The following is a 26921-nucleotide window of genomic DNA, read 5'->3' as shown; positions in this document are numbered from 1 at the left end:
TTTTTAGCTTGACTATTCGTTCAATAGTAGAGCTATTGGACTCGCCCATGTGTCGGCGTCCGCGTCCCAATTTGGTCAAGGTTTTGTATGTAAGCTGGTATCTCAGTAACCACATGTGGGAATGGATTGAAACTTCACACAATTATTCACTGTGATAAACTGACTTACATTGCACAGGTTCCATAACTCTGTTTTGCTTTTTTACAAAATTATGCCCCTTTTTTGACTTAGAAATTTTTGGTTAAGGTTTTGTATGTAAGCTGGTATCTCAGTACTCACTAATGGAAATGGATTGAAACTTCACACACTTGTTCACTGTCATGATATGACATGCAGTGCAAAGGGTCAATAACTCTATTTGCATTTTACAAAATTATGCCCCTTTTTCAACTTAGGAGTTTTTGGTTAAATTCTTATATGTAAGCTGGTATCTCGGTACCCACTAATTGGAATGGATTGAAACTTTACACACCTGTCCCCTGTCATGAGCTGTTAAGCACTGTGCAGGTTCCATAACCCTGTTTTGCTTTTTTGCTAAATTATGCTCCTTTTTCGACATTTGTATCCATTCAATTGACAAGGCTGTTGAGTAGTCAAGCGTTGATGTCCTCCGACAGCTCTTGTTTATCCAACAATCAGTTGGTACCAAATACATTAAAGATGTAAGTCAGTGCATAATTAAACTCACAACTACCTTACAGTGCAATGCTTTATCAACAATTCTTCTTGTATTAAATTATACTTTGCATTAGTGTGCCTGTGGTACTATGATGTGATGCATTCCCGTTTATCACTGTTCCACTTGATGATATATGAGCCGCACCATAAGAAAACCAACATAGTGCGTTTGCAACCAGCATGGATCCAGACCAGCCTGCGCATCCACGCAGTCTGGTCAGGATCCATGCTGTTCATTTTCAAAGCCTATTGCAATTAGAGAAACCATTAGCGAACAGCATGGATCCTGACAAGACTGCGCGGATGCACAGGCTGGTCTGGATCCATGCTGGTTGCAAAGCCACTATGTTGGTTTTCTCATGATGCGGCTCATATTACATTTCTTCTAAAGTTTCTGCTTGACTGGTTTTAGGGGGCCGCCAGAGCTAGAAGTAAAAAACCTTTAAACAACTTTTCCAGTGAACAGTGTATGTAGCATCCTAGTAAGGTCCTCTCTCATATTTGTTCAAATGGTTAGGCTTGACTGATATTAGGGGTCGCAAGGTCAAGAAATGTTTATTTGTTTTGCTTGACAGAACTAAGAGAATTTAAAATGCATTGGTTAGGATCTTTTGGTGTAACTTTATTCTGTCTATTCAGAATGTATTTGATACCAAAGATTAAAGTGTGTCTTAATGACTCATTTCTTTAGTGGCATTTTCAAGGGCACTTATAAAGTCTTGCTTTCATATCTGTGCATTTCAGTGCCTTTTTTTTGTAAACACATTTGTTACCATTCATGATACAGTGTGAGCAATTTAGGGCCATTATGGCCCACTTGTTTAAATGAACTTCCGAAAGGATATTCACCAAACTTGGTCAGAAGCAAGGTTAGTTGGTCAAGGTTCACTTTTGGTAGCGATTTAAGCCCATTTGGGTCTCTTGTTTATTATGAATATAGAATGTATTATTCTCATGTTCTATTTTCAATAATTGTTTAGATATTTTATTATCATTGTATGAAGGATTAATTAAGCCTTTGTTTTGATTAACTCCCTTTAGTTTAAACATATTTGTTTGTCAATAATTTCAAGATACATATAGTTCACAACAGATAATATAATAAATTGACAAGTGGTGAACAGGAAGCAAATCGCTTATTGAAAGGTCCGTTCCACTTTTTGGCTCTGACTGTATAAGTTCATGTGTAATATTGAAAGGTTCGTTCCACTTTATGGCTCTGACTGTATAAGTTCATGTGTAATATTGAAAGGTTCGTTCCACTTTATGGCTCTGACTGTGTAAGTTCATGTGTATTATTGAAAGGTTCGTTCCACTTTATGGCTCTGACTGTATAAGTTCATGTTTAATATTGAAAGAAGTATTTTTCTAACCATTTATTTGAGCCGTGCCATGAGAAAACCAACAAAGTGGGTTTGCGTCCAGCATGGATCCAGACTAGCCTGCGCATCCGTGCAGTCTGGTCAGGCTCCATGCTGTTCGCTTTTAAGCCTATTGGAATTGGAGAAACTGTTAGCGAACAGCATGGAGCCTGACCAGACTGCGCGGATGCGCAGGCTGGTCTGGATCCATGCTGATCTCAAACCCACTATGTTGGTTTTCTCATGGCACGGCTCATTTATGCATATATCCTCTATTTAGAAGGCTGCTTTAACATTTTTACATAAAATTAAAAGCTATTGAACTTCTAAGGTCAAATTTGAAAGTATTAAGGGTGTAACTATATATCGAAATTCACTGTTACATTAGTCGGGCAGTACGCATATTGTATCATAGGCCTGTTTCATGATTCAGGAACGATACAGTGAAAAGTAGAAACATTGAATGAAAACTTTTGTACAATCAGTGTTAAAGATAGTAACTTAACAAATGTATCATTTATAACAGTTCCTTTAACTTTAAAGCAAAATTTCAAGTACTTTCCAAGTGTAGCAACTTTCATTTTGTCACCTGAATACTTACTTATGGTACTCAATTTGTATCGCGATATGTACTGTATTGTTGCATCTGTTTCCCAATGTGTATTGTATTGCGAGACTAGCGTATCCTTACACCCCTGGTGGATCCACTCGTCTAAACCATCTAGAGAAGCTAGACATTTTTCATAGGGGCAGTTGTGGGTGACATGCGCTTTTCTCAAAAGCATCTCTAGTATTATAGAATAACTTTTTTAACACGTCAGTGGCCTGAACTTTATGAGACCTTTGAAAAACATGGTTAATGGTCTTATTATTTACATGAAACATCAGATTCTATGGTCAGAATGTTTGCCTGCTAAATTTCTATAATGAACTTGTCCATCTTCCAATTTGGGCAGTACCATTAACTGTTAAAAGGGGTGCATACCAAAAAGATACTGAGTGAATAGCCAACAGTGCAGATCATGATCAGACTGCATGGATGTGCAGCCTGATCATAACACTGGTCACAAAGGCAGAACCAATCGTGTCCAACATGGTAAAGGTTAATGAAATCTAGGTCAAATTAGATAAAGCTGTTCTTCGGGGAAAGAAATAGGTCAGGTGCTTTCAGAGGTTTCTCATCTGTTTTCATTTTGATTTGAAGAAGCCGTTTATAGTTTTAAGAAATGTAATACCCCAGTCACACATATGGCGCAGACAGATACGTCTAGCCACGGATAAAAACGTAGTAATCCGTATCTATCCATATTGAAACGTACCTGAGACGTACCTTAAAGTAGTAATCTGTATCAATTCGTACCAATCCATACGGCTCAGGAACGGATCGCTACGGGTTACTACGTTTCTATCCGTAGCTAGACGTAGCTATTTTCGCCATATATGTGTGACTGTGGTATAACATGGAATGATGAAATGCTTTATTAAAGTTACTTTTTATCAGTGACAGATTTGTTTATAATATAAAGTATGTTCTTATAGCATTGCATATAGTCGGCAAACTTGCTGTCTTTATAAACCTCAGTAGTAATCAGAAAAATATAAAGCATTTACAGTTTTACTGTTAATTTTGCACATGATTGCTTTTATGTATCTAGTATATAAATAGCTATGGTTGTATCCGTGTTATCCACATTATTTAGATAGGATTGGTATTATTTTGTTGTTGTTTTTTTTTGTCTGCAGTTGTGTTAACAGGTATGTTACTATTTTATGTTGATTTTTAATGCAGTATTATATTTGCTCTTCAAACAATGTATGAGGAAAGAAAAAAAGATTTATACATAGTGGCTTTGCGACCAGCATGGATCCAGACCAGCCTGCGCATCCGCGCAGTCTGGTCAGGATCCATGCTGTTCACTTTTAAAGCCTATTGGGATTGGAGAAACTGTTAGCGAACAGCATGGATCCTGACCAGACTGCGCGGATGCGCAGGCTGGTCTGGATCCATGCTGGTCGCAAAGCCACTATGTTGGTTTTCCCATGGCACGGCTCATTTATATAGTCATATTTATTAAGAGTACTTTAATGGATTTTTTCATGTGTGCAAATTTTGCGTGCTTTGCAAACTTCCATGTCATTAGGACCTATAAAGGTATTCAGAGATAACATTTGTTAATAATATATTATACAGATGAAATTGAAACAGAAATTTTGACATTTGGAATGCTGAAACTGAATAAAACATGTAGAATTGATGAAAATATTAATGTGTATAACTAATTATTAGTATTTTTATCATGTAACGTAATGCGAGGAGATTTCATTTTAGATTTAAAGTTGTGATAACTGTACTACTGATAATGACTTTAAACTTGTACATGTATGTACTTTAACAATATACAAGACATTATGTATGTTGATAATTTATACTGAAATTGATATAAGTTTTACTATAATTGTATGTAAATTATATTTATATTGATGTAACGGCCATGTGATCTTGAGCATGTTTACATATTGTGAAGTATTGTGAAATAAGTTGTACTTTATCCCGGAAGTAAAGAGGTGGGTCAGGTCATATAATATCTCTAGTTTCGGTTTTGTGTTTAATGGTAGATCTGTTTCTGTAATGGATGAAAAACAACCTTTGTTGGGTTCAGAGTAAGATAATGGCTCAAATTTCTTAACATAATGTGTAAATAAATGGGAATAAAGATGTTTATTTTCTAGTATTTTAGGTAGAAGAAAATATTTTGTAAGTTTAACAGGGTATAACAAACGGTGTCTGATATCAGACTGATTGTGAATTAATACTTTAGTCAGAATACTTATTAAAGGTTCAGTGAAAGAAAAAAGGAATTTGATCATTGTTCTAAATATCTGTCATGAACATTGGGATGGCAGTGGATGTGCCAGACGAAGTCATTGTGAGTTTGTGAGAGGGATGTCCTGTTTAATTTTTTTTTTTTTTTTTTTTTTTTTGGTAGCCAGTAACACAAACTTTTTCACAGCCTATGTATGGGTCAATTGTCTAGATTATTTGAAAATGGTCGGACACATTTACCCAACATTTTTTGACATCCAAATTAGAAATATACCAATTTATGTTTAATTGAGAGAAAGTTTTGTAATAACCCTCATGAAAGTATTCTCCTTTTCATTTTAAAATAACTTCCTTGTATATTTAGATTTGCATTTGATAGATATTGGGATATTTCAAAGGAAAGTTTTAAAACCAAGTTCATTTATTTTCTTTGTGCAAACCAGTTATATACATAAAGGGTAGTAGATACTAAGGTGAAAAAAAAGTTGTTTGTTTCTGATAACATGCTAAAAAAAATTAGGGTAGGTACGTCAGAATTATGTTTAGGGTAGATACGTCAGAATTATGTTTGGGGGAATTTTTTTTATAAAGTGGGACTTTATGGAAATTATGCTTGTGTCAAAAAATAAATACAAATAATTAATGCCTTGACAGCATCAGTAAGCTTATTACTAACATGACTAAAGCATAAAAAGTGCAGTTTTGTTTTTTGTTTTTCAGTCCAAATAAAATGAGTTATCCACAGGGTTACCCAGGGGGTCCGCCAGCAGGCCAATACCCAGGAGGACCACCAGCAGGCCAGTACCCTGGGGGACCACCGCAAGGCCAGTACCCAGGTGGACCACCGGCAGGCCAGTACCCTGGGGGACCACCGGCAGGCCAGTACCCAGCGGGACCACCAGCTGGTCAGTACCAAGGAGGGCCACCCCCTGCAGGACAGTACCCACCGCAAGGACAAGGTAAAACTGAGCTACACAAAATTTATCATAAGATTTATGATAAAAAGATTGTACATTACAGGTGGAATATCAGTTGAAAAGAAAAATAACAATATTTCTCACATTTAATGGACAAATTTTCGACCTTCGTGATTAATTATGACCATCTAAAATCAAAACTGTGTTTTATTTGCCAACAAAGCACGCAAAACTAAAATCATTTCCATTCTAACACATTCGAATTACACCATGAAAGAATAAAATGCAGTTTTAAATATGAGGGAGTAAACCTGAATAGCCAAAATAGGTCATTTTCAAAATAAGTTAAACAAGACAATATACGGTAAGATCCATCTTTGTTTATATAAGAAAATCTCAAAAGTGCTAGAATTGAAGATTATTCCGTACTTTGGCATTGTAATTGCATAATTTTCATGACTTTGCCAACCTGAAATTATGCTAGGATAGGAAAATCACTATGAAAAACTACATTCTACTTTCCTTTTCAAACTTTATTTGAAACCAAAGACAAAAGAAGAAATAGATATAGAGTTTGATTATTGATGTGACTAATTGATTTTTAGTTTAATAGATTGAAATGTTGATCTTTCTATTTCCTTTGATTGACTGTGTAAAAATGTAAATTCTAAGACAGCCTGATTTGTTTTCCTAGCAAACAAAAAAGGCTGAAAATTGTGTGTTTTAATTCAACAATTCATTGTTCTGGCGTCACCATTATTACGTCATAGCGTTATTAAACAGCATAGCGGCACGCTGGAAAAGAAATCAACAGAAATCGGGCAAATACTTGACAGATATCATCAAGGGCGTACATTTAATCCTTGATAACATGTTAGTATGGAAATAATATATCTCAAACAGTGACTTGCGTGTGAGTAAAATCATCGTTTGTCAATTATTTTATTCAACGACAAATCACTGTTTGAGATATATTATTTCTTAAGTAAATGATGGATCTGTTTCATTTAAAAACACTTGAATATCCCTTTATAGTTATACACTTCCGATTTTAAGTTAAAGATCATGTTAAGTCTAAAAATAATCAATAAACTCTAATAAAAGGCTGGAAAATGACAAATTTAGGGAACACATAAACTTGCAAAAATAAAAAAAAAGCCATTTACATTGTATCATAAAATTAAAATCCAAATATTTTAGTGAGCCTGTGCACACTGATCATTGGTTCAATTATAAAACAGGTGGCTTTCAGGAAATTTATATTATATCATGTTACCTAGAGTCATGAGCGGCTTGAAGGTGATAAAGTACACACAAGATCAGTTATTGGAAAAACATTACTTTCATCTTACTGTCTTTGGAATATGTAATGTTAGCTGTGAAGATGTCACTTTCTATGTAAAAGTTCATACTAATTAAGTGTTTTTCTAAGTGAAATGTTACAATGTCTTCTATAGGTTATCCAGCCGGAGGGGCTCCACCCGTGGGTCCTGAGGGTATCCAGGCACAGTGGCAAGGTGACATGCCAGAACAGGATGTAGACGACAACCCCAATGCTGCCCCAGCCCAGCCGTCAGCTCCGCCCCTGGAGAAGATGGATACAGTTGCAGGTTACCAGAATATTGGGTTTGATGGGTCTGCATTGCCACCACCGTCTTACGAGGAAGCAGTGAGAGAACCACCTCAGAGAGCTGAAATAGCAGGGTAAGAACTGGGTTATGTACTGAAATAGCAGGGTAAGAACTGGGTTATGTACTGAAATAGCTGGGTAAGAACTGGGTTATGTACTGAAATATCAGGGTAAGAACTTGGTTATGTACTGAAATAGCAGGGTAAGAACTTGGTACTGTACTGAAATAGCTGGGTAAGAACTGGGTTATGTACTGAAATATCAGGGTAAGAACTTGGTTATTTACTGAAATAGCAGGGTAAGAACTGGGTTATGTACTGAAATAGCAGGGTAAGAACTTGGTTATGTACTGAAATAGCAGGGTAAGAACTGGGTTATGTACTGAAATATCAGGGTAAAAACTTGGTTATGTACTGAAATAGCAGGGTAAGAACCGGGTTATATACTGAAATAGCTGGGTAAGAACTAGGCTTTGTACTGAAATAGCAGGGTAAGAACTGGGTTATGTACTAAAATAGCAGGGTAAGAACTGGGTTATATACTGTAATAGCTGGGTAAAAACTGGGATATGTACTGAAATAGCAGGGTAAAAAATGGGTTATGTACTGAAATAGCTGGGTAAGAACTTGGTTATGTAATGAAATAGCAGTGTAAGAACTGGGTTATGTACTGAAATAGCAGGGTAAGAACTGGGTTTTGTACTGAAATAGCAGGGTAAGAACTGGGTTATGTACTGAAATAGCAGTGTAAGAACTGGGTTATGTACTGAAATAGCTGGGTAAGAACTGGGTTATGTGTAAGAACTGGGTTATGTCCTGAAATAGCAGGGTAAGAACTGGGTTATGTACTGAAATAGCAGGGTAAGAACTGGGTTATAGGTAAGAACTGGGTTATGTACTAAAATAGTAAGGTAAGAACTGGGTTATGTAATGAAATAGCAGGGTAAGAACTGGGTTATGTACTGAAATAGTAGGGTAAGAACTGGGTTATGCAGAGGTGTGGAAATCCCAATATTTTTTTACTTATCCACAGACAAATGAGACTTAAAATCTACTTGTCCGCAGTCAAAATTTACTTGCCCAGTTTTTCAACATTTAAGCATGCATGAAAGTAATAGTATTTCTTTGTTTTGGACAATAATCTACAGGTAGTAACAAAAGCAAACATAATAAAGTGTAATACTGTAACTGTTTCAAAAAATAAGCTTCCAACACTTGCTTGTGTTCGTCCGCAAGGTAGTCGAACATTAAACAGAAATGCCTAAAAGACTGCCCATCATGCCATGCGGAGCCGTATTAGGACACATGAAACTTTCTGACTCGTACTGGCGAGCTCTTTGTGCTTTGACTGTTGATTTTGTTGGCAGACGAAGTTGTAACAACAAATTTGTCCAAAACGTTGTGATAACTGTTTTATGTTTCTGGTTTCTATTCGCCGTGTGCAAAATCATGTGAGACCGAGACAGGGAACCAATCAGAACAAAGAGATGCTAAATTTAGATGCAGTATGGTTTTCCCAAAACTGCTGAAATCGAGAGGCTCTCAGCGGGTGAAACATTCGTCTCGTTCGTCAAATTCGTTTATAAACTCCATAACCTTGAAGCAATGTTCGACTGTTCAAAATTATTCTTTCCTTTTCTCATTTCAAACCAGAAAATTTTGCTTGTCTGCGGACAAACGGAATGCAAAAACTCACTTGTCCGCCGTCAAAAAGTCCTAAGTCGGACAAGTCGACATAGGAATTCCACACCCCTGGGTTATGTAATGAAATAGCAGTGTAAGAACTGGGTTATGTCCTGAAATGGCAGGGTAAGAACTGGGTTATGTACTGAAATAGCAGTGTAAGAACTGGGTTATGTACTGAAATAGCAGGGTAAGAACTGGGTTATGTACTGAAATAGCAGGGTAAGAACCGGGTTATGTACTGAAATAGCAGGGTAAGAACTGGGTTATGTACTGAAATAGCAGGGTAAGAACTGGGTTATGTACTGAAATAGCAGGGTAAGAACTGGGTTATGTACTGAAATAGCAGCCCTGGGTAAGAACTGGGTTATGTACTGAAATAGCAGGGTAAGAACTGGGTTATGCACTGTAATATCAGGGTAGGAACTGGGTTATGTACTGAAATAGCAGGGTAAGAACTGGGTTATGGGTAAGAACTGGGTTATGTAATGAAATAGCAGTGCAAGAACTGGGTTATGTACTGAAATAGCAGAGCTGGGTAAAAACTGGGTTATGCACTGTAATATCAGGGTAAAAACTGGGTTATGTACTGAAATAGCAAGGTAAGCTGAAATAGCAGGGTAAGAACTAGGTTTAGCTAGAGCTAAAAATAGAAAAACCTTTAAACGACTTCTTCTCATGAACCGCTTGATGGATTTTCATCAAACTTGGTCTGTAGCATCATTATAAGGTCCTCTCACAAATTTGTTCAAATGGGGGCACTTGGCCCCATTTAGGGGCCGCTAGAGCTAAAAATAGAAATATGTTTAAACAATTTCCTATCATGATTCGCTTGATTGATCTTCATCAAACTTAGTCTGTAGCATCATTATATGGTCCTTTCCAAAATTTGTTCAAATGGGGGCATTTGGCCCCTTTTAGGGGCCGCTAGAGCTAAAAATAGAAATACCTTTAAACAACTTTTTCTCATGAAGCGTTTGTTGGATTTTCATCAAATTGGTCTGTAGCATCATTATAAGGTCCTTTCTTAAGTTTGTTCAAATGGGGGCACTTGGCCCCTTTTAGGGGGCTGTTAGGGCTAAAAATAGAAATACCTTGAAATGACTTCTCATGAACCACTTGATGGATCTTCATCAAACTTGGTCTGTAGCATCATTATATGGTCCTTTCCAAAATTTGTTCAAATGGGGGCATTTGGCCCCTTTTAGGGGCCGCTAGAGCTAAAAATAGAAATACCTTTAAACAACTTTTTCTCATGAAGCGTTTGTTGGATTTTCATCAAATTGGTCTGTAGCATCATTATAAGGTCCTTTCTTAAGTTTGTTCAAATGGGGGCACTTGGCCCCTTTTAGGGGCTGTTAGGGCTAAAAATAGAAATACCTTGAAATGACTTCTCATGAACCACTTGATGGATCTTCATCAAACTTGGTCTGAATCATCATTATTTGGTCCTCTCCCAAGTTTGTTCAGTTGGGGGCACTTGGCCCCTTTAGGGGCCGCTATAGCTAGAAATAGAAATACCTTTTAAACAACATCTTATCATGATACTGCTAAATGGATCTTCATCAAACTTGGTATGTAGCATAATTATATGGTCCTCTTCCCAAGTTTGTTCAAATGGGGGCACTTGGCCCTTTTTATGGGCCGCTAGAGCTAAAAAATAATAAATCTGTGTTCATCATGGGCATGGGTGGTTAGGCATTATCAGAAAGGTTGACATTGTTCCTGACTTTTTTTTTTTTGAAGACCCTTGAACTTGATTCCTTTACTGCGGGAGGATGGAATGTTGTTTTTATGCAAAACTGAGACTAGAATTGTCATCACATAAAATATAGTGCTTTGCAGAAAAGGTTTTAATGAAATTTTAACTTTTTTGGACAACTTGTGGACAAAAATGAGCCTGGTCTGTTTGCAGAAGATTTCACCACATCTGGCCATACATCTGACAAACATGTTACAACTAAAAAAATCAATTTCTCCAGAGAAATAGATTCCAAAATTTCTGTATACATGCTCATTGATCTATGGTATGTTGGGAAGCCTGAAAAGACGAAGTAGAAGTGCACCATAAAGGTTCTCGAGGACTTAAACTTAACCTTAAGGTCATATGTGAGAAGCTAGACCTATGAAATATGAATACAACTTCACATTCTAGGTTTAAGCATTTCAGAATAATTACTTTTTGTAACAATCTCAACTCAGACATCTGTTCCAATGAAACATGGCTCATCCAGCATATGATATGAACTAAGATATCAGGATAAGAACAGGTATGAACTGAAATGGCAGGATAAGAACTTGGTTATACACTGAAATAGCAGGATATCTGTTTTATGCACTAAGGTAGCAGGGTACACATAGATGTGAAAATTTTGGGCACAGATGGTCTTACATGTAGCGAGTCGCAATATTGCACTTTCCTTATGAGCAGAATTAGAGTGGCCATTTTCTAAATCGCGTGCATGTTTTGTGCTTTTAATTAATGGCAAGATCAGGATTCTCATACAAGAATAAAGAAAGTTATCAAAACGAAAGGTTTACACCATCCATGAAAAAAAAAAAAACATGCCAAAATCATCAATTTTGCACTTTTTGAACAGCCTGCAATGATCCTGCTGCAAGAACAATGCCCAGTTTTATTGCATTTCTTAATTTAATAGTCCTTACTGAACTTCAGGACATAAACGGAATGGGGGCCCATCCAGCTCGTTTTTTTTTCACAAAATAGCGAAAATGTTCCTGAGAATCAACAAGCACAGAACCCTTCCGTAATTTGATTTTTTCTGTGAAAAGGTGTCTCATTGATCATACAAAGCTACCAGCAGTTAGTTTTCCAACTGACATCAGAATTTTACATGTATCGGCTGTATAAATTTTCAAAAGAATTAATAATCATTGTCTCTCACCTTAATTTACAGACATCCAAAATCACGAAGTTCTATTTATAACAAATATTGACGGGGGCCAAAATTCGAAGTGTACCCTGCTACCTTAAAGTGTTGGGATAAGAGCTGGCTTAGGCACTGAAATAGCAGGATAAGATCTGGGTTGTGCATTGAATAAGCATAATAAGAACTGGGTACTGCATTGAAATAGCAGGAAAAGGACCAAGTTATGCACTGAAATAGCTGGGTAACAACTCGGTTATGCACTGAAATAGCAGGGTAAGTACTTGGTTATACAGTGAAATGCAGGATAAAAACTAGATTATGCACTGAAAAACAGGATAAGAACTGGGCTATGCACTGAAATAACGGGGTAAGAACTGGGTTATGCACTGAAATAATGGGGTAAGAACTGGGTTATGCACTGAAATACAGGGGTACGAACTGGGTTATGCACTGAAATAACGGGGTAAGAACTGGGTTATGCATGGACATTGCAGAGTAAGAACTTGGTTATGCATGGACATTGCAGGGTAAGAACTGGGTTATGCATGGACATTGCATGGTAAGAACTGAGTTATGTACACACATTGCAGGGTAAGAACTGTTTTCTTCACTGAAATAAAAGATATAAAAAAAGTAGGTTGAACACTGAAATGGAAGAATAAAAACTGGGTTGTACACTGAAAATAAGAATCCTTTCAATCCAAAACAGTATTTAGGTGAAAATTGTTTTAGAAGTTCATGTGTTATATCATCACATTTCCAGATTGCCGAGAATAGACGAGAATGAGGCCCGTCAAGCATTGTTAGACTTTGTGGCAGAAAATTGTTGCTACGGTAAAGGAGCTGCACAAAGTCTGCATTTCAAAGACCTTGTACATTCAAGTGCATTTCATGTAAGTAAGTTACTTAAGTAAATGGGTACACATTAACTGACTGTCATAAAAAAGCTTAAACATTGAACACTGTGTAAAATTGTGTTTGAGAGTTAATTTTATGTTTTTTTTTTCTCTGACTAACAAATGAGAGAAGTGAATTTATTCTTTATTGAAGGAGAGTATGCTTTGTATAGAGTCAAAATTCATAACGTTGAAAATTATTTATCCAAATTTCATGTACAGGTTCATAATGAATGTATACCCAAAAACTGAAATTAAAAACATATATAATTAGCTTGACTTTTAAAAGAAAAAGTAGAGCTATTGCACTCGCCCTGGCGTCGGCATTGTCGTTGGTTAAAGTTATAGATAAAGTCAAATATCTCTGTTACTATCAGAGCTTTTGACTTGAAAATTATAATAGTTGTTATGTCTCCCACCACACAGTGGTGTGGGAAACATATTGATTTACTCCAGTCTTTGTGTGTGTGTGTGTGTGTCCGTCACAAAGCTTGTCCGCACTCTAGTCGAACATTTCTCATCCGATTTTTACCAAACTTAAACAAAATGTGTTTAACCATAAGACCTTGGCCAAGTTTGATAACTAGCCAAATCGGTCCAGGCATTTTGGAGTTATGGCCCTTGAATTACCAAAAATCGGCCTTTTTACTCTTGTCCGCACTCTTAAGTCGAACATTTCTCATCAGACCTTCACCAAACTTGAACAAAATGTGTTTGACCATGAGACCTCGGCCAAGTTCGATAACTAGCCAAATCGGTCCAGGCATTTTTGAGTTGAGGCCCTTGAATTACCGAAAAATCAGCCTTTGTACTCTTGTCGGCACTCTAAGTCGAACATTTCTCATCCGATCTTCACAAAACTTGAACAAAATGTGTTTGACCATTTGACCTTGGCCAAGTTCGATAACTAGCCAAATCTATCCAGGCATTTTGGAGTTGCAGCCCTTGAATTACTGAAAAATCAGCCTTTGTACTCTTGTCCGCACTCTAAGTCGAACATTTCTCATCCGATCTTCACCAAACTTGAACAAAATGTGTTTGACCATGAGACCTCGGCCAAGTTCAATAACTAGCCAAATCGTGTCCGTGTGTCTGCACAAAGCTTGTCCGCACTCTAAGTCGAACATTTCTCATCCAATCTTCACCAAACTTGAACAAAATGCGTTTGACCATAAGACCTCGGACAAGATCGATAATGAGCCAAATTGGTCCAGGCATTTTGAAGTTATGGCCCTTGAATTGTAGCGAGTAAACAGTATATAAAGACTGACTTGCTATTTAGGTGATTAGGCAGTTGTGGGAGACATTCGCTTTTCTCAGAAGCAGCTCTAGTTTACTATCAAAGTCTACACCAGGAGAAACAATCCCAATAACTCTGATTGAACTTTGACAGAGTTATGCCTCTTTTTAATATAGATTTTTTTGGTTTAAGTTTTATAAAAAAATTTGCTGGCAAAGCTCTGATTCAGAGTTAAGCACTGAGAAAAGTTAAGCGTGCTGTCTTACGTGCAGCTCTTGTTATTTTTAACAAGCAATTCAGTTGTTTGTCCAATGATTTTTAGTAGATAATTGTGTCTTACACATATATTGACAATATCTGCTGAAAAGTACCCTAAATAATTTTGATGTACAAGATTTATTGTGAGATTTTGCTTGATATTTTAGTACACCCTGGAAACATTTGGTGAGGGGAGGTCCACAGCTTGGGCATTTACACCTTATTCAGGTAAGAATACAAATGAGCTGCGCTATGAGAAAACCAACATAGTGGCTTTGCGATTATCATGGATCCAGACCTGCCTGCACATCCATGCAGTCTAATCAGGATCCATGCTGTTCGCTTACAGTATCTCTAATTGCAATAGGCTTTGAAAGCGAACAGCATGGATCCTGACCAGACTGTGCGGATGCTGGTTGCAAAGCCACTATGTTGGTTTTCTCATGGCACGGCTCAAATGTATGTGTAACGAGGTATGTAAGGTGTATTATTATTTATAAATACACAATGAAAATCAAATAAATATTAATTAATTCAAAATTCATTGATATATTTTGAAAAAATTAAAAGATCCTATTACCACCATTCTAGTTCTGTACAGTTACAGATTATTTCTGTTTTAGCTCACCATGAGCCAAAAGCTCATCATGAGCTTTTGTGACCGCTCAGTGTCTGTCGTTAATCGTCTGTCCGTCAACATTTTCTAAAAAAGTCTTCTTCTTGAAAACCACTATGCAGAATTACACCAAACTTCACAAGAATGATCCTTGGGTGGTCCCCTTTCAAAATTGTTCAAAGAATTTAATTCCATGCAGATCTCTAGTTGCCATGGCAATCGAAAGGAAAAATTTTAAAAATCTTCTTGTCCAAAACCGCAAAGCGTAGAGCCTTGATATTTGGCGTGTGACATTATCTTATGGTCCTCTATCAAGATTGATCAAATTGTGCCCCTGGGGTGAAAAGAGACCCCGCCCCGGGGGTCCCAAGTTTTACATAGACTTATATAATAAAAAACTTTAAAAATCTTCTTGTCTAGAATCACATGACCTAGGCCTTTGATATTTTGTATGTAGCATTGCCTTGTGGTCCTCTACCTAAATTGTTCAAATTATGCCCCTGGGTTGAAAAGAGGCCCTGCCCCGGGGGGTCTCATGTTTTACATAGACTTATATAGGAAAAAAACTTTTAAAAATCTTCTTGTTTGAAACTGCAAGGCCTAGGCTTTTGATATTAATTATGTTGCCTTTCCTAGTGTTTCTCTACAAAAATTGTTCAAATTATGCCTCTAGGTTGAAAAGAGGCCCTGCCCTGGGAGTATCAAGTTTAACATAGACTTATATAGGAAAAAAATCAAAGATCTTCTTGTCTGAAAGTTCAAGGTCTAGGCATTTGATATTTGGTGTGTAACATTGCCTGGTTGATCTCTAACAAGTTCAAATTATTCCTCAGGGGTGAAAAGAGGCCCCGCCCTGGGGATCACTTGTTATAGTTATGAGTTATATAGGGAAAATGACTTCAAAAATTATCAGGTCATATTTCCTAGACTGTTTAATTATAATTACCCGATGACCCAAGCAATTAGGGATCACTTAACTATGACCTTGACCTACTGACCTACTTTCTTGTTTTTCAATATACAGCCTTGAAATTTGGATGACATGTACAGTTTTGCACACCAGTCTTAAAACTGTCTTTCAGTGACTATGAATGTGACCTACCGACCTACTGTCTAATATTTTAGCGTCATTTTGCCATTTGAAACATGTTACTCAGGTGAGCGTCATGACCCTCTTGTTATAAAATATTTTAAAGAAATTGCAAAAAGGTCAAGGTTTTAATTTTTGTTCTTTACAGGTCAGCCAATAGATGGACCCCACAATGGTCCGGCACCAGGACCTTGGGATATAGATGCTAAACCTCCAAGCTTGTTCCAGAATCAGAAAGCTGAGATAGAAGTTCCTCATACTGCTTCTGTTAAGGTTTGTAGTTAATGGCTTTAAAGGGTTCTTTAAAATTTGTTAATTTTTATTAGTCCCCTACTGGTTACACCAGAGAGGACTTATAGGAATGCCTTTGTCTATCTGTCTGTCAGAGCTTACATATGCATACTTAGGTGGCTTATAGGAACAATAGGTATACCTATTATGCAGGAACATCCGTCTGTCTGCAAATCTGATTTGCTCCGTAACTCTTATACGCATTGATGAATTATCTTAGTGCTACACAGGAATGTTCCCCATCATATGAGACAGTATGTCAACACATGACCTATGCTTGTCAGTCAAAGATCAAGGTCACTATTGAAAGCTTTCCACCGGTAGGGGACTTCTGTATTGCCACTGCAATACTTGGTCACTTGTTTTAATCAAATAATGAATTTCTTTTTTCTTTAGCTCACCTGTCAGAAAGCTATTGTGACCGCTTGATGTCTGCCGTCCGTAGTGCATCATGCGTCAACAATTTCTAAAAAGATCTTCTTCTTGAAAACCACTGGGCAGAATTACACCAAACTTCACAGGAATGATCCTTGGGTGGCCCCCTTTCAAAATTGTTCAAAGAATTGAATTCCATGCAGAACTTGTTCAAAATTATTTGGATAGAATTTTGCCTCAAAGTACTCCAGAAGGCACCTATTGGGATACAGAATTCAAAATTTTTCTAGGGGAGCATGCCCCCGAACCCCCTAGAAATATAAAGAATTCACATGTGCGTATGGTGATTTTCAGGCCAGCTACGCCTCTGCTTGTTAGTACAAACATAACATTACCAATAATTTTTCATATTTCTTAAAAAATTGGTAAACAGGAGCACACTTTCAATAATAATAACTTTATATTTGAGTTATTTTTAGTACGAAAACATTTCGAGTGAAGATGAGTATGAACATAGTGACAAGCTGTCAAACTTTTTATGTATTACACTAAATTTTTCAAGAAATTAGATAAAACCATACTGACTGATACTTAGTAAAACAGGGATCATCCTACAGGGCGATTTGAGCGATATCGTCACTGTAAAGCCGGCCACTTCACCTAATTATCACCATCGGGTGAAATCCGAATCGCCGAGATTTTCAGTGTTATAATTTGTTTACTTAAAGTTGTAAAACTTGATGCATATACTAGATTAAATTACAAATCCAAGGTCAACCCCACCTACTCACCTGTCAAACTTCAACCAATCATAGCGTTAATATCCCACTGTAGTTATTAATCAATAATATTGTAAGCTGTCACCATTTTAAAAAATTTCAGTCGGCGTGTAAAATCCAATAAACTTAACGAGTGCATGATCATATGCATCAATTGTATATTATTTCTTAATTTTATTAAACATTACTACAAAAATTATTTCAAATAAGGCCAATTTCTGTAAATGAATTGCCCGGGCGCTGTGGATAAAAAACGATTCCGCGAATGTCGGAACTGCCGTACAAAAAGATCGCGAAATTTTTATCTACAATATTTGTATAATTTTCGAAAAGATTAATAAATAAATCAATTAAATGTATAAATCTGAATAAGTTGATGCAAGGAGTGGGCATTATTAAGGCAAGAGAATTAAAACATGTATGAAAATTTTCACGGTGTTTCGATCTTGCACCTGATAGATTTATGAGTTTTGGGCATGTAAATTTTGGATAAAAATTTAAAGGTGACTTTTTTATAGCTCAGATTTTACTTTATTTGGAAATTCATGATAATAATAATGTAATATTCAATTTCAGTTCTGGTTATAAGTTATAGCAAGACCCATAGAAAGTGGATATAAAAGGCAGGAAAGTGAATAATATGCCAAATCTTCTCCTTAAATTCCTCAATTTCACCCTAAATTCTGTGGAGGGAGAAGTCACTCCTCCGTAAAATTTTGACATAGTATGATCCCTGCAAAATCATTTAATAATCCTAAAAACAAACAATCGCGTAAGTTACATGTGATTAATAAACATTCTCTGTTATCTACAAAAACTGAATCAACACTGACTTCTCAAAGGGAAGTAAACAAGGAGAGAAGTGAGTACCAATATTGTTGGGTCAGTGCATTTGGTGTTGGCTACTGATACAGCAAAACATTCTATGGATTAGATTGCATCTTTTATGCTGCAAGAAGAAGTTATTATGAAATAAGACGCAGATAACAGATGTCAATCTGCGCAGAAATACATATACGTCCTTGGAAAAGCATTTCAAAAATAAAGATCATGTATAAAGAGCACATGAATTGCCTAGTTTGCACAAGATTTTTCTCCCGTTAATACTTAGGCGGATCCAGCGAAAAAAGTAGTCTTTATGCAAGAATAAATCAAAATGGGAAATAGTGAATTTGAGGTAGTTGAAATGATACATAGTTTTTAAAGCTTGGTCAACAAGATTATGTTAGAGATCCATTTCTTTTTCAGCCATGTCATAACTGTATGGCAATGGGAAGAATTCGTTGTCACAGGTGCTTCGGGCGTGGAAGGGTAAGCAGGTTATTCATACACACTAGTATCTGCATTTGTGGAGAAAAAAAATAACGGTGAAGTTAAAATGGATTTCATTTGAACAGTTTGATTTAAAGTAATTCTTAAGTTTTAATAAATAGATATTGATGTAATTTCAACGATGACTTAAAAGTCCTACTTTATGTATTCTAAAAAGATTATGATCATTTCTTGAATGAATACCAATTGTGTGAAAATTTCAGTTTTATTTTGAAGTTTCCACTTTGTATTAGGTAACAGAATGACAATCAAGTCTGAGGCAAGATATTGTTAATGAGTATTTATAATATTGCAGGTACGATGTAGCAGTTGTGCTGGTAGAGGCCACAAGACAGTTTACAGGAACGGGGAACACGAGCATGAGAGGTGTCATTGGTGCCATGGTGACGGCAGAAGGAGGTACATTGATCCTTTACAAAATTTGTTGCGTGTAATTTAGCAGCATTTTGTTATTTTGTATGAATATATTAAACAGTGGCCGTGTGGATTTTCTGCAAAGTTACACTTTCAGGTGCTGATAGTGATGTTATAAAAGGTAGGATTATTCAGCATTGACTACGTTTGAAAGACTTTTCTCAAGGCAATGTGTGTGTGTTTGTTCGGGTTTAACGTCTTTTTCAACAATTTTTCAGTCATATAAACGACGGTGTCTACTTGTAGCAGTGAGCATCATGCCCAAGTTTATAGTGCTGCCTCTCTGGAATATCATGCCGTAGACACATGGCATGATACCCCACCCAGTCACATTATACTGACACCAGGCTGACCAGTCCTAGCACTATCCCCTTAATGCTGAGCGCCAAGCGAAGAAGCTGCTAGTACCATTTTTTATGTCTTTGGTATGACGCAGCCGGGGATCGAACCCAGGACCTCCCGCACTCGAAGCAGACTCTGTACCACTAGGCTACCGAGGCAGTTTTCTGAAGGCAAAGCAATATTTAAAGAAAAGCAATATCTCATACACAGTGATCATGATATAGAATTGTAATAGTGATGGCAGATACCGACCATGATCATTAATATCTCTATCTGTGATAAAAAACAGAAGCTAGTTGTTGTTTCCCATACAGTATTTTAAACATGTACCTGATTTTTCTGTGATTTTGGCATTTTTAAATGATAAAATTTTACATGTACCTGCAACATGCAGCAGTAATGTTTTCCATTTCGCAGATGTACGACATGTAATGGATTTGGGATGATAACATGTGTGAGCTGTCAAGGTCATTGTCAGCTTAAATGCTACATCAAATTGACAATACTCTGGTAAGACATACTTTGGTATTCATGGATTTCTATGTGGTCAAGTATAGGAACATTTTAATGATCATCTGTCTCAGATTTTAATGCTTCCTTTACAAAAATTGATCGAAAGTGTTAAAGGTTTATAAAAATAATTTCATATACTAGTACAAGTTGCAAGAATGAAATATTTTTTATAAATGGATGTTGCGTTTGTAATTTTCTTGAGTGCAGTTACTGAATTTAAACAGCAGCTTCTGCTTTCTTTTAAGCCTGGTATGGACATAATAAGTGATCCTGTGTTAACAACAAGTAATTTTTCTTTTACATATTTACAGGACTAATCATCTGCAAGATCATATAGTAGAGAGGACGGCTCTCCCTGATCACCTGATTCGTAATGTACAAGGTCAGATAGCATTTCAAGAACAACAGCCTAGAGTGAGAAACATTATTATGCCAACCTGAGGTCTTTTATAATGCTGAAGAATTTATGAAATTGAATCACTGTTGAAAACAATGCAGCATTTTGAAATTTAAGAAAATGGCTGATCACGAAGGCAGCCATATTAGGGTATTTGTGATATCATTTACAAACTACCCAATTCTTAGAAATCTTAGCAGACAAAGTTTACATTAAAACATCATTGCTTTTCTCTTTAAAACTTTAGAACTTTGTACTGGCTGGCAATATGTTGTGTGAAAAATGTCCCAATGTGGGGGACGCCAGTAAGTTTGTTACAATTTCTTGTATTAAAAAGTTTTCAGATGTACATTAAACTCCAGTTTTAGCAAACTCCTCTGAATTAACAAACTCCTTTGAATTAACAAACTCCTCTGAAATTAACAAACACCTCTGAATTAACAGACTCCTTTGAATTAACAAACACCTGAATTAACAAACTCCTTTGAATTAACAAACACCTCTGAATTAACAGACTCCTTTGAATTAACAAACACCTGAATTAACAAACACCTCTGAATTAACAAACACCTATGAATTAACAAACACCTCTGAATTAACAAACACCTTTGAATTAACAAACACCTATGAATTAACAAACACATCTGAATTAACAAACACCTCTGAATTAACAAACACCTATGAATTAACAAACACCTCTGAATTAACAAACACCTGAATTAACAAACACCTTGAATTAACAAACACCTCTGAATTAACAAACTCCTTTGAATTAACAAACACCTCTGAATTAACAAACTCCTTTGAATTAACAAACACCTCTGAATTAACAAACTCCTTTGAATTAACAAACACCTCTGAATTATGAATTATGGCCCTTGTTTTGTCATATTTTACAATGTTTTCACTACTTGCTGTATACTGCTGGACTGAATTACAATATCATTGGTATGTTCAGGTTTAATGATTTTCATTTGATTTGTCGAATTCTTTGATGTCTCAAGTGCTAATTCTTCTATACCGCTGGTTGGAATTCCACCAAACTTCATAGGAGTGGTAAATGTCAAGCATAGTTGTGTATATTTTTGGAATGTTGCGGTTCAGTGATACTTCTTGGAGTTATGACCCTTAATTTGTGGCATTTTACTATTTCTGCATGGCAAGTGGTGGGAAACACAGGTTTTTTGTGAAAAACAATCTCTAGTTCATTGTTACGAATACTAGCTATTTAAAAAGTCATATGAATATTGCATACAAACATGATATTCTGCATCCTACCAAGGACAGCTGTCAAACATGATTAAAAATACTACCATTTTGTACCACATACTTAACAGCTTGTTAGTGCAGCCGTACATGTAAAATACTTTAACCCTTAGCCTGCTGCATGCGAATTTAACAGCCTTTGCAAACAGCTTGGAACCAGATCAGACGCCGATTAAATCGGCGTCTGATCAGGTTCCAAGCTGTTTGCTACTCTGACAATATTTGTTCCAATTTTGGAGCAAATTGAATGAACTTTACAATTTTAGCAGACGACATTTCCAGCAGACGACAATTTATCTAGCATGCTAAAGGTTAAATAGCAATAAAACATCACTGAAAGACTAATGTCATTTGTTTAAATTGACGAAGATATTCATTAAAATTAATCAGTCATTATTAATCATGACCACATCAGCATAATTTACAAATTGTATATTCGCTAAATAATGTAAAGTACAGAATTAATTGAGTCATAAAATAGTCTAATATTTGAGCTGCGCCATGAGAAAACCAACATAGTGCATGATTTCTGACCAGCATGAATCCAGACCAGCCGGCGCATCTGCGCAGTCTGGTCAGGATCCATGCTGTTCGCTTTCAAAGCCTATTGCAATTAGAGAAACTGTTAGCGAACAGCATGGATCCTGACCAGACTGCGCAGATGCGCAGGCTGGTCTGGATCCATGCTGATCGCAAATGCACTATGTTGGTTTTCTCATGGCACGGCTCATTTAGCTTTGCTATGTTCTATGTTTTTCCTAAGAATCTTTATAATATAAACCTTCTACTGTCTTTAAACCAAATGTTCCTGTTTAACCTTTTTTCCTTGCCAGTTTTCTACTTTTGAATTGATGTACATGTATTGGTAGTAGGTTAAAAGTTAGGGTGAGCATTTTTATTAGACAGGTAAGCTAATATATTTTTGTTCTTTGTTAGTTAATACTCCTGCATGTATGAGAATGTTCATTGATGTGGCAAACAGTGAGAATGTTACTAGTTAAAACTTCTGTTTAATTGCATGCAAGACTAGACAAAATTTCAATATATTATATTTTGTAAATGTGTAGAAAGTTCATTTTATTTTCATAATTTCAGGTTTGGCCAATAAATCATTTCCCAGATTCGGAAATTAACAATGCATCACAGAGGATAGTGAACCAGCATGCGTCGGCCTTCCCATCGGAGAGACTTCTCATGCAGGTAAAACTAGATCATTCATTAATATGTAGACTGTGATGACTTCTCTTATAAAGGAAACTGCTTTTGTTCTCCTCTGTGCATAAGAGTGTCTATGCAGTGGAGTGGCTAAATCCAACTGGCCTACATAGTTCAGTGGCTCTACCCAGTTGCCTGCTTGTTTCTTAAATAATATCTGGAAGGGTAGTTGGGGTTTGAAAAGTTGTTCTGTTATTTCAAATGAAACAGAAATGAAAGGAAATGATAAATTAAATAAAAAATGAGTTATTCTACATTTGTTACTAGTATCTTCTAAAGGTAATGTATGTCAAGTTAATGACACAAGTCATCGTACTCTTTCAAAATAACATTAACTGCATCATCAACATTATAGAATCTGAAAATCTGAAAAATTCCTTTCATCTCACATCAGAGCCTAAAGCCCACATTTATTTTTAGCTCAACTGTATATGGCGGGCTATCCTACTCACCCCGCCATCTGTTTCCGCACCTTGGTTGAAGTTTTGATTCATTTGCGTTATATCTCTTTTATTGCTGGATGGATTTGCTTCAAACTTCAAATAGTTGTTCCTCAACATCACGTACATAATATGACACAAGAGTCATAAGTCTTGCATCAGTATTTCATGAATAATGCTCTCTTTTTTACTTGGAATTTCAGGTTAATATTTTGATGTATTGGCACCATTATTACCAAAGTGATTTGATACTAACTTAAAATAATTTGTATCACCAACATCATTTTACACACAAAGGTCATAATCTCACCAATATTTCTGTATCTCTGTTATTACTAAACTGATTTGTTACAAACTAGAAATAGTTGTTACACATCATCATCCACATCATATTACACAAGATGCATTACTGTTTCAGAAATTTTCCATGGATTATGTCCCTTGTATACTTAAAAATTCTGATTGATGCTTTGATGCCCTTTCACTATCTTTGTTCTTACTGAATGGATTTGACTGAAAATCTGTTGTCAGACATCCTCCTCCTACAAATTTAAGTCATGTAAGTTCCAGGCCAACATTTCTGCATGACTTTGTATGTATTTTGGCGAGATATTTCATATTGATCAATCCATTCATTCAAATGCAGCAGTATCTTATCTCACCAGAGCACATAGAGCTCCTGGTAAGCTTTTAGTATTGTTGCAATGTCTGTCTATCCTTCCATCTGTCATCCACATTTCTTTAAAAAACTTCTCCTAAACCACTATGCCAATTTTATCCAAACTTCACAGGAGTGTACTTTGGGTGGTCCTTTTTCTGATTCTTTCAAATCTAGGTCATCCAATAGAATTTGGTTGCTATGGCAACCAACAAAAAAAACATTGTACAATGTATATCTTCTTCTCAGAAACTGCTTGCCCTATTTTGAAATAATTACAGAGAAATGTTCCTTGTATGATCCTCTACAAATTCCTTCAAATAACTTTTTTCCCTATATAATAATTTTATAGCAGTGTTCCTTTGGTGACTATACCAAATTTCTTAAATAATTTTTCATTGTTGAAAATATGGCTGCCAGGGGACTGGGCTTATTTTCTCTATATGGCTTTATAGAAAACTTCAAAATTCTTTTTCTCTGAAACAGCTTGCCTGACTTCAAAATAATTTCGCAGCAATGTTCCTTGGGTAAGTCTCTACAAAACTCCTTCAGGTTATTTTAATTTGTCTAAAAACATGGCTGCAGGGGCTGGACTGGTTTTCTGTATATGGCTACATGGAAAATCTTCTCAGAAAATGCTGGTTCAGTTTTGAAATAATAAGTTCCTTTGGTGACTCTCTGCCAAAATTATTTAATCCAACTGTTGTAACGTCAGGTGAGCAATCTAGGGTCATCATGGCTCTTTTGTTTCTAAAGCAATATCACAGTTGATTTTTATCTTGTAATTAAAAGCTGCAGTGAAAATATTTAAAATTTTCCTATTTATCAACAGCGACACCAGGTGAGGATTATACCTGTCACCCAGGCATACTACAAGTGGAAGGGAGAAGACAAGGACTACTTTGTGTATGGATTTGACAAGAAGGTGTACGCCCCGACATACCCCCAACAATGCTGCTGTGGTTGTACTGTACTCTAGGTTGTCAGTAAAGTTGGCCTACAAGTTGACACCCACTGTGAAAGATGGTTCTATATACTCATTATAGTTCTGGAACTTTTGGTAGTGATAAAGCAGTGGACATATGACAGATTGTTTGTTGTAACTGGTAAAAAAAATACAGTATTTGATAAATACTTTACTATGTGCGAGGATATGTACTATATATTATGTAAAACTGTTGTAAATTTTACTTTAGAGTGCCATGAAATTGTCTACCGGCTGTTGTGTAATAAATCTGGGTAATATTTTCGCTCGGAATACATTGCATTGATATTTATGTGTCAAGTTTACTTACTTCTTATGCTTCCTTAAACAGATCGAGGAAGTGTATATATATATTTTTTGTTGTATGTGATATTGATTGGAGCCTTAAATGATAAAGCATAATTTATGTCGTACATATTGCAATATTTCACAAGAACTGTAACTCTTGCTTATTTGAGCCGCGCCATGAGAAAACCATCATAGTGGCTTTGTGACCAGCATGGATACAGACCAGCCTGCGCATCCGCGCAGTCTGGTCAGGATCCATGCTGTTCACTTTCAAAGCCTATTGTAATTAGAGAAACTGGTAGTGAACAGCATGGATCTTGACCAGACTGTGCGGATGCGCAGGCTGGTCTGGATCCATGCTGGTCGCAAAGCCACTATGTTGGTTTTCTCATGGTGCGGCTCATTTGATGTTTGGCTTTGCTTATTTAAGACCCAGAACTCTTGCTTTTAAATTGATATTAATTGCTTGCCTTCCTAAAAAGGTGTAATCTCAAACTTGCGCCAAAGATATTATCTATAATGGAATGGTCTTTAGTAAAGATGATCAGAATAGTATTAAAGAAAGTGCAAATTGCCCTTGACTATAGCTGTAGGAAATACAGTGTTGTTGGTCTATAGCAGTGTTTTGCTGTGAATCATACCTTGTTTTCAACTGGGAAACTTTTGATGTACCTATTAGCTTTCCATAAACTCTTTTTATCTTTGTCATTTGGGACAAGAAACTGGTTACCGATTTTTGCTATTATGTCCCTTGACTCTACTCACTTGACAAAACCATTTAAGGAGTCAGATTCTTGACTGGATATATATATATATATATATATATATACTAGAAAACATTTTTATGAATAAACAGAACAGTTTTTTTCTTTGTCAGAAACTCTTTTCTGAATTGCAGCAGATTTTATAACAAAATTGACACTAAAAGGATGATAAGCAGTGCTAAAGGATAAACATCTAGAATCTATATTTAAAAGTGAGTACGTACATGTTGAACTTAATGTTTCTGACTTATCCATTCATACAGATGTTTGTGGTCATAATTCCTTTAAAAATTGCCCATTAATCACCCTATAAAGATGTATAAAGCTTTTGTCTACATACATGTCACCTGATTATTTGTTATTCGGACCAATAAATTTGATTTAAAACTGATTTTGTTGCATCTGTCAGTTATTCATGGTCAACATACATATATCACATACCTTTACCCCACATGCTTGTTGTTGGTAAATTGTTATATGCTTGCTATATTTAAATGTAAGGATAACACATGTCTTTTTCATGTTATAACAACTGCCAAATTCCATAGGATTGTTTGGTCCCTAAGCCCATTGCAGTTGCTATGTTTAGAACAATAAAACTTACGTTATTGCTATTCCAGCTAAATTATGTTAACAAACTAAAAACGATCTGGTCCATTAATGCTCTGCCGATGTTGTTGTCATTTACTTCCCTTTTGAATTACCTGTTTTTGTGTTGGCTATATTTAGACAAGATAGTGATGTTTGTAATTTTCTGTTCATATTTTTAAGTAATATGT

The 26921-nt window shown here is 36.1% G+C and overlaps 1 protein-coding gene across 5 annotated transcripts in view; it reads left to right on the top strand.

The window, feature by feature from the left end:
• LOC123528943 (protein SSUH2 homolog) overlaps positions 1-26533 on the top strand; it is a 29804-nt gene extending 3271 nt beyond the window's left edge. The window contains exons 1-12 of one of the 5 annotated variants that reach the window (XM_045309028.2): positions 3667-3794; positions 5584-5822; positions 7238-7484; positions 12747-12876; positions 14545-14605; positions 16232-16356; positions 18777-18839; positions 19156-19259; positions 20034-20126; positions 20441-20543; positions 22888-22992; positions 24938-26533. In XM_045309028.2, coding sequence (XP_045164963.2) covers positions 5594-5822; positions 7238-7484; positions 12747-12876; positions 14545-14605; positions 16232-16356; positions 18777-18839; positions 19156-19259; positions 20034-20126; positions 20441-20543; positions 22888-22992; positions 24938-25084 — 1407 coding nt within the window. In that variant the 5' untranslated portion in view covers positions 3667-3794; positions 5584-5593 and the 3' untranslated portion in view covers positions 25085-26533. Of the gene's footprint in view, positions 1-3666; positions 3795-4592; positions 4701-4851; positions 4967-5583; positions 5823-7237; positions 7485-12746; positions 12877-14544; positions 14606-16231; positions 16357-18776; positions 18840-19155; positions 19260-20033; positions 20127-20440; positions 20544-22887; positions 22993-24937 lie in introns of those variants that run through there. The other 4 variants (XR_006682052.2, XM_045309026.2, XM_045309027.2 and 1 more) reach the window with 4 other exon arrangements.
• Positions 26534-26921: the final 388 nt, after the last annotated feature.

Source organism: Mercenaria mercenaria, chromosome 13 (genome assembly GCF_021730395.1).
Source record: "Mercenaria mercenaria strain notata chromosome 13, MADL_Memer_1, whole genome shotgun sequence".
Lineage (NCBI taxonomy): Eukaryota > Metazoa > Mollusca > Bivalvia > Venerida > Veneridae > Mercenaria > Mercenaria mercenaria.
Note: the sequence above shows the minus strand (reverse complement) of the source record. Positions and strands in the feature narration are given on the sequence as shown.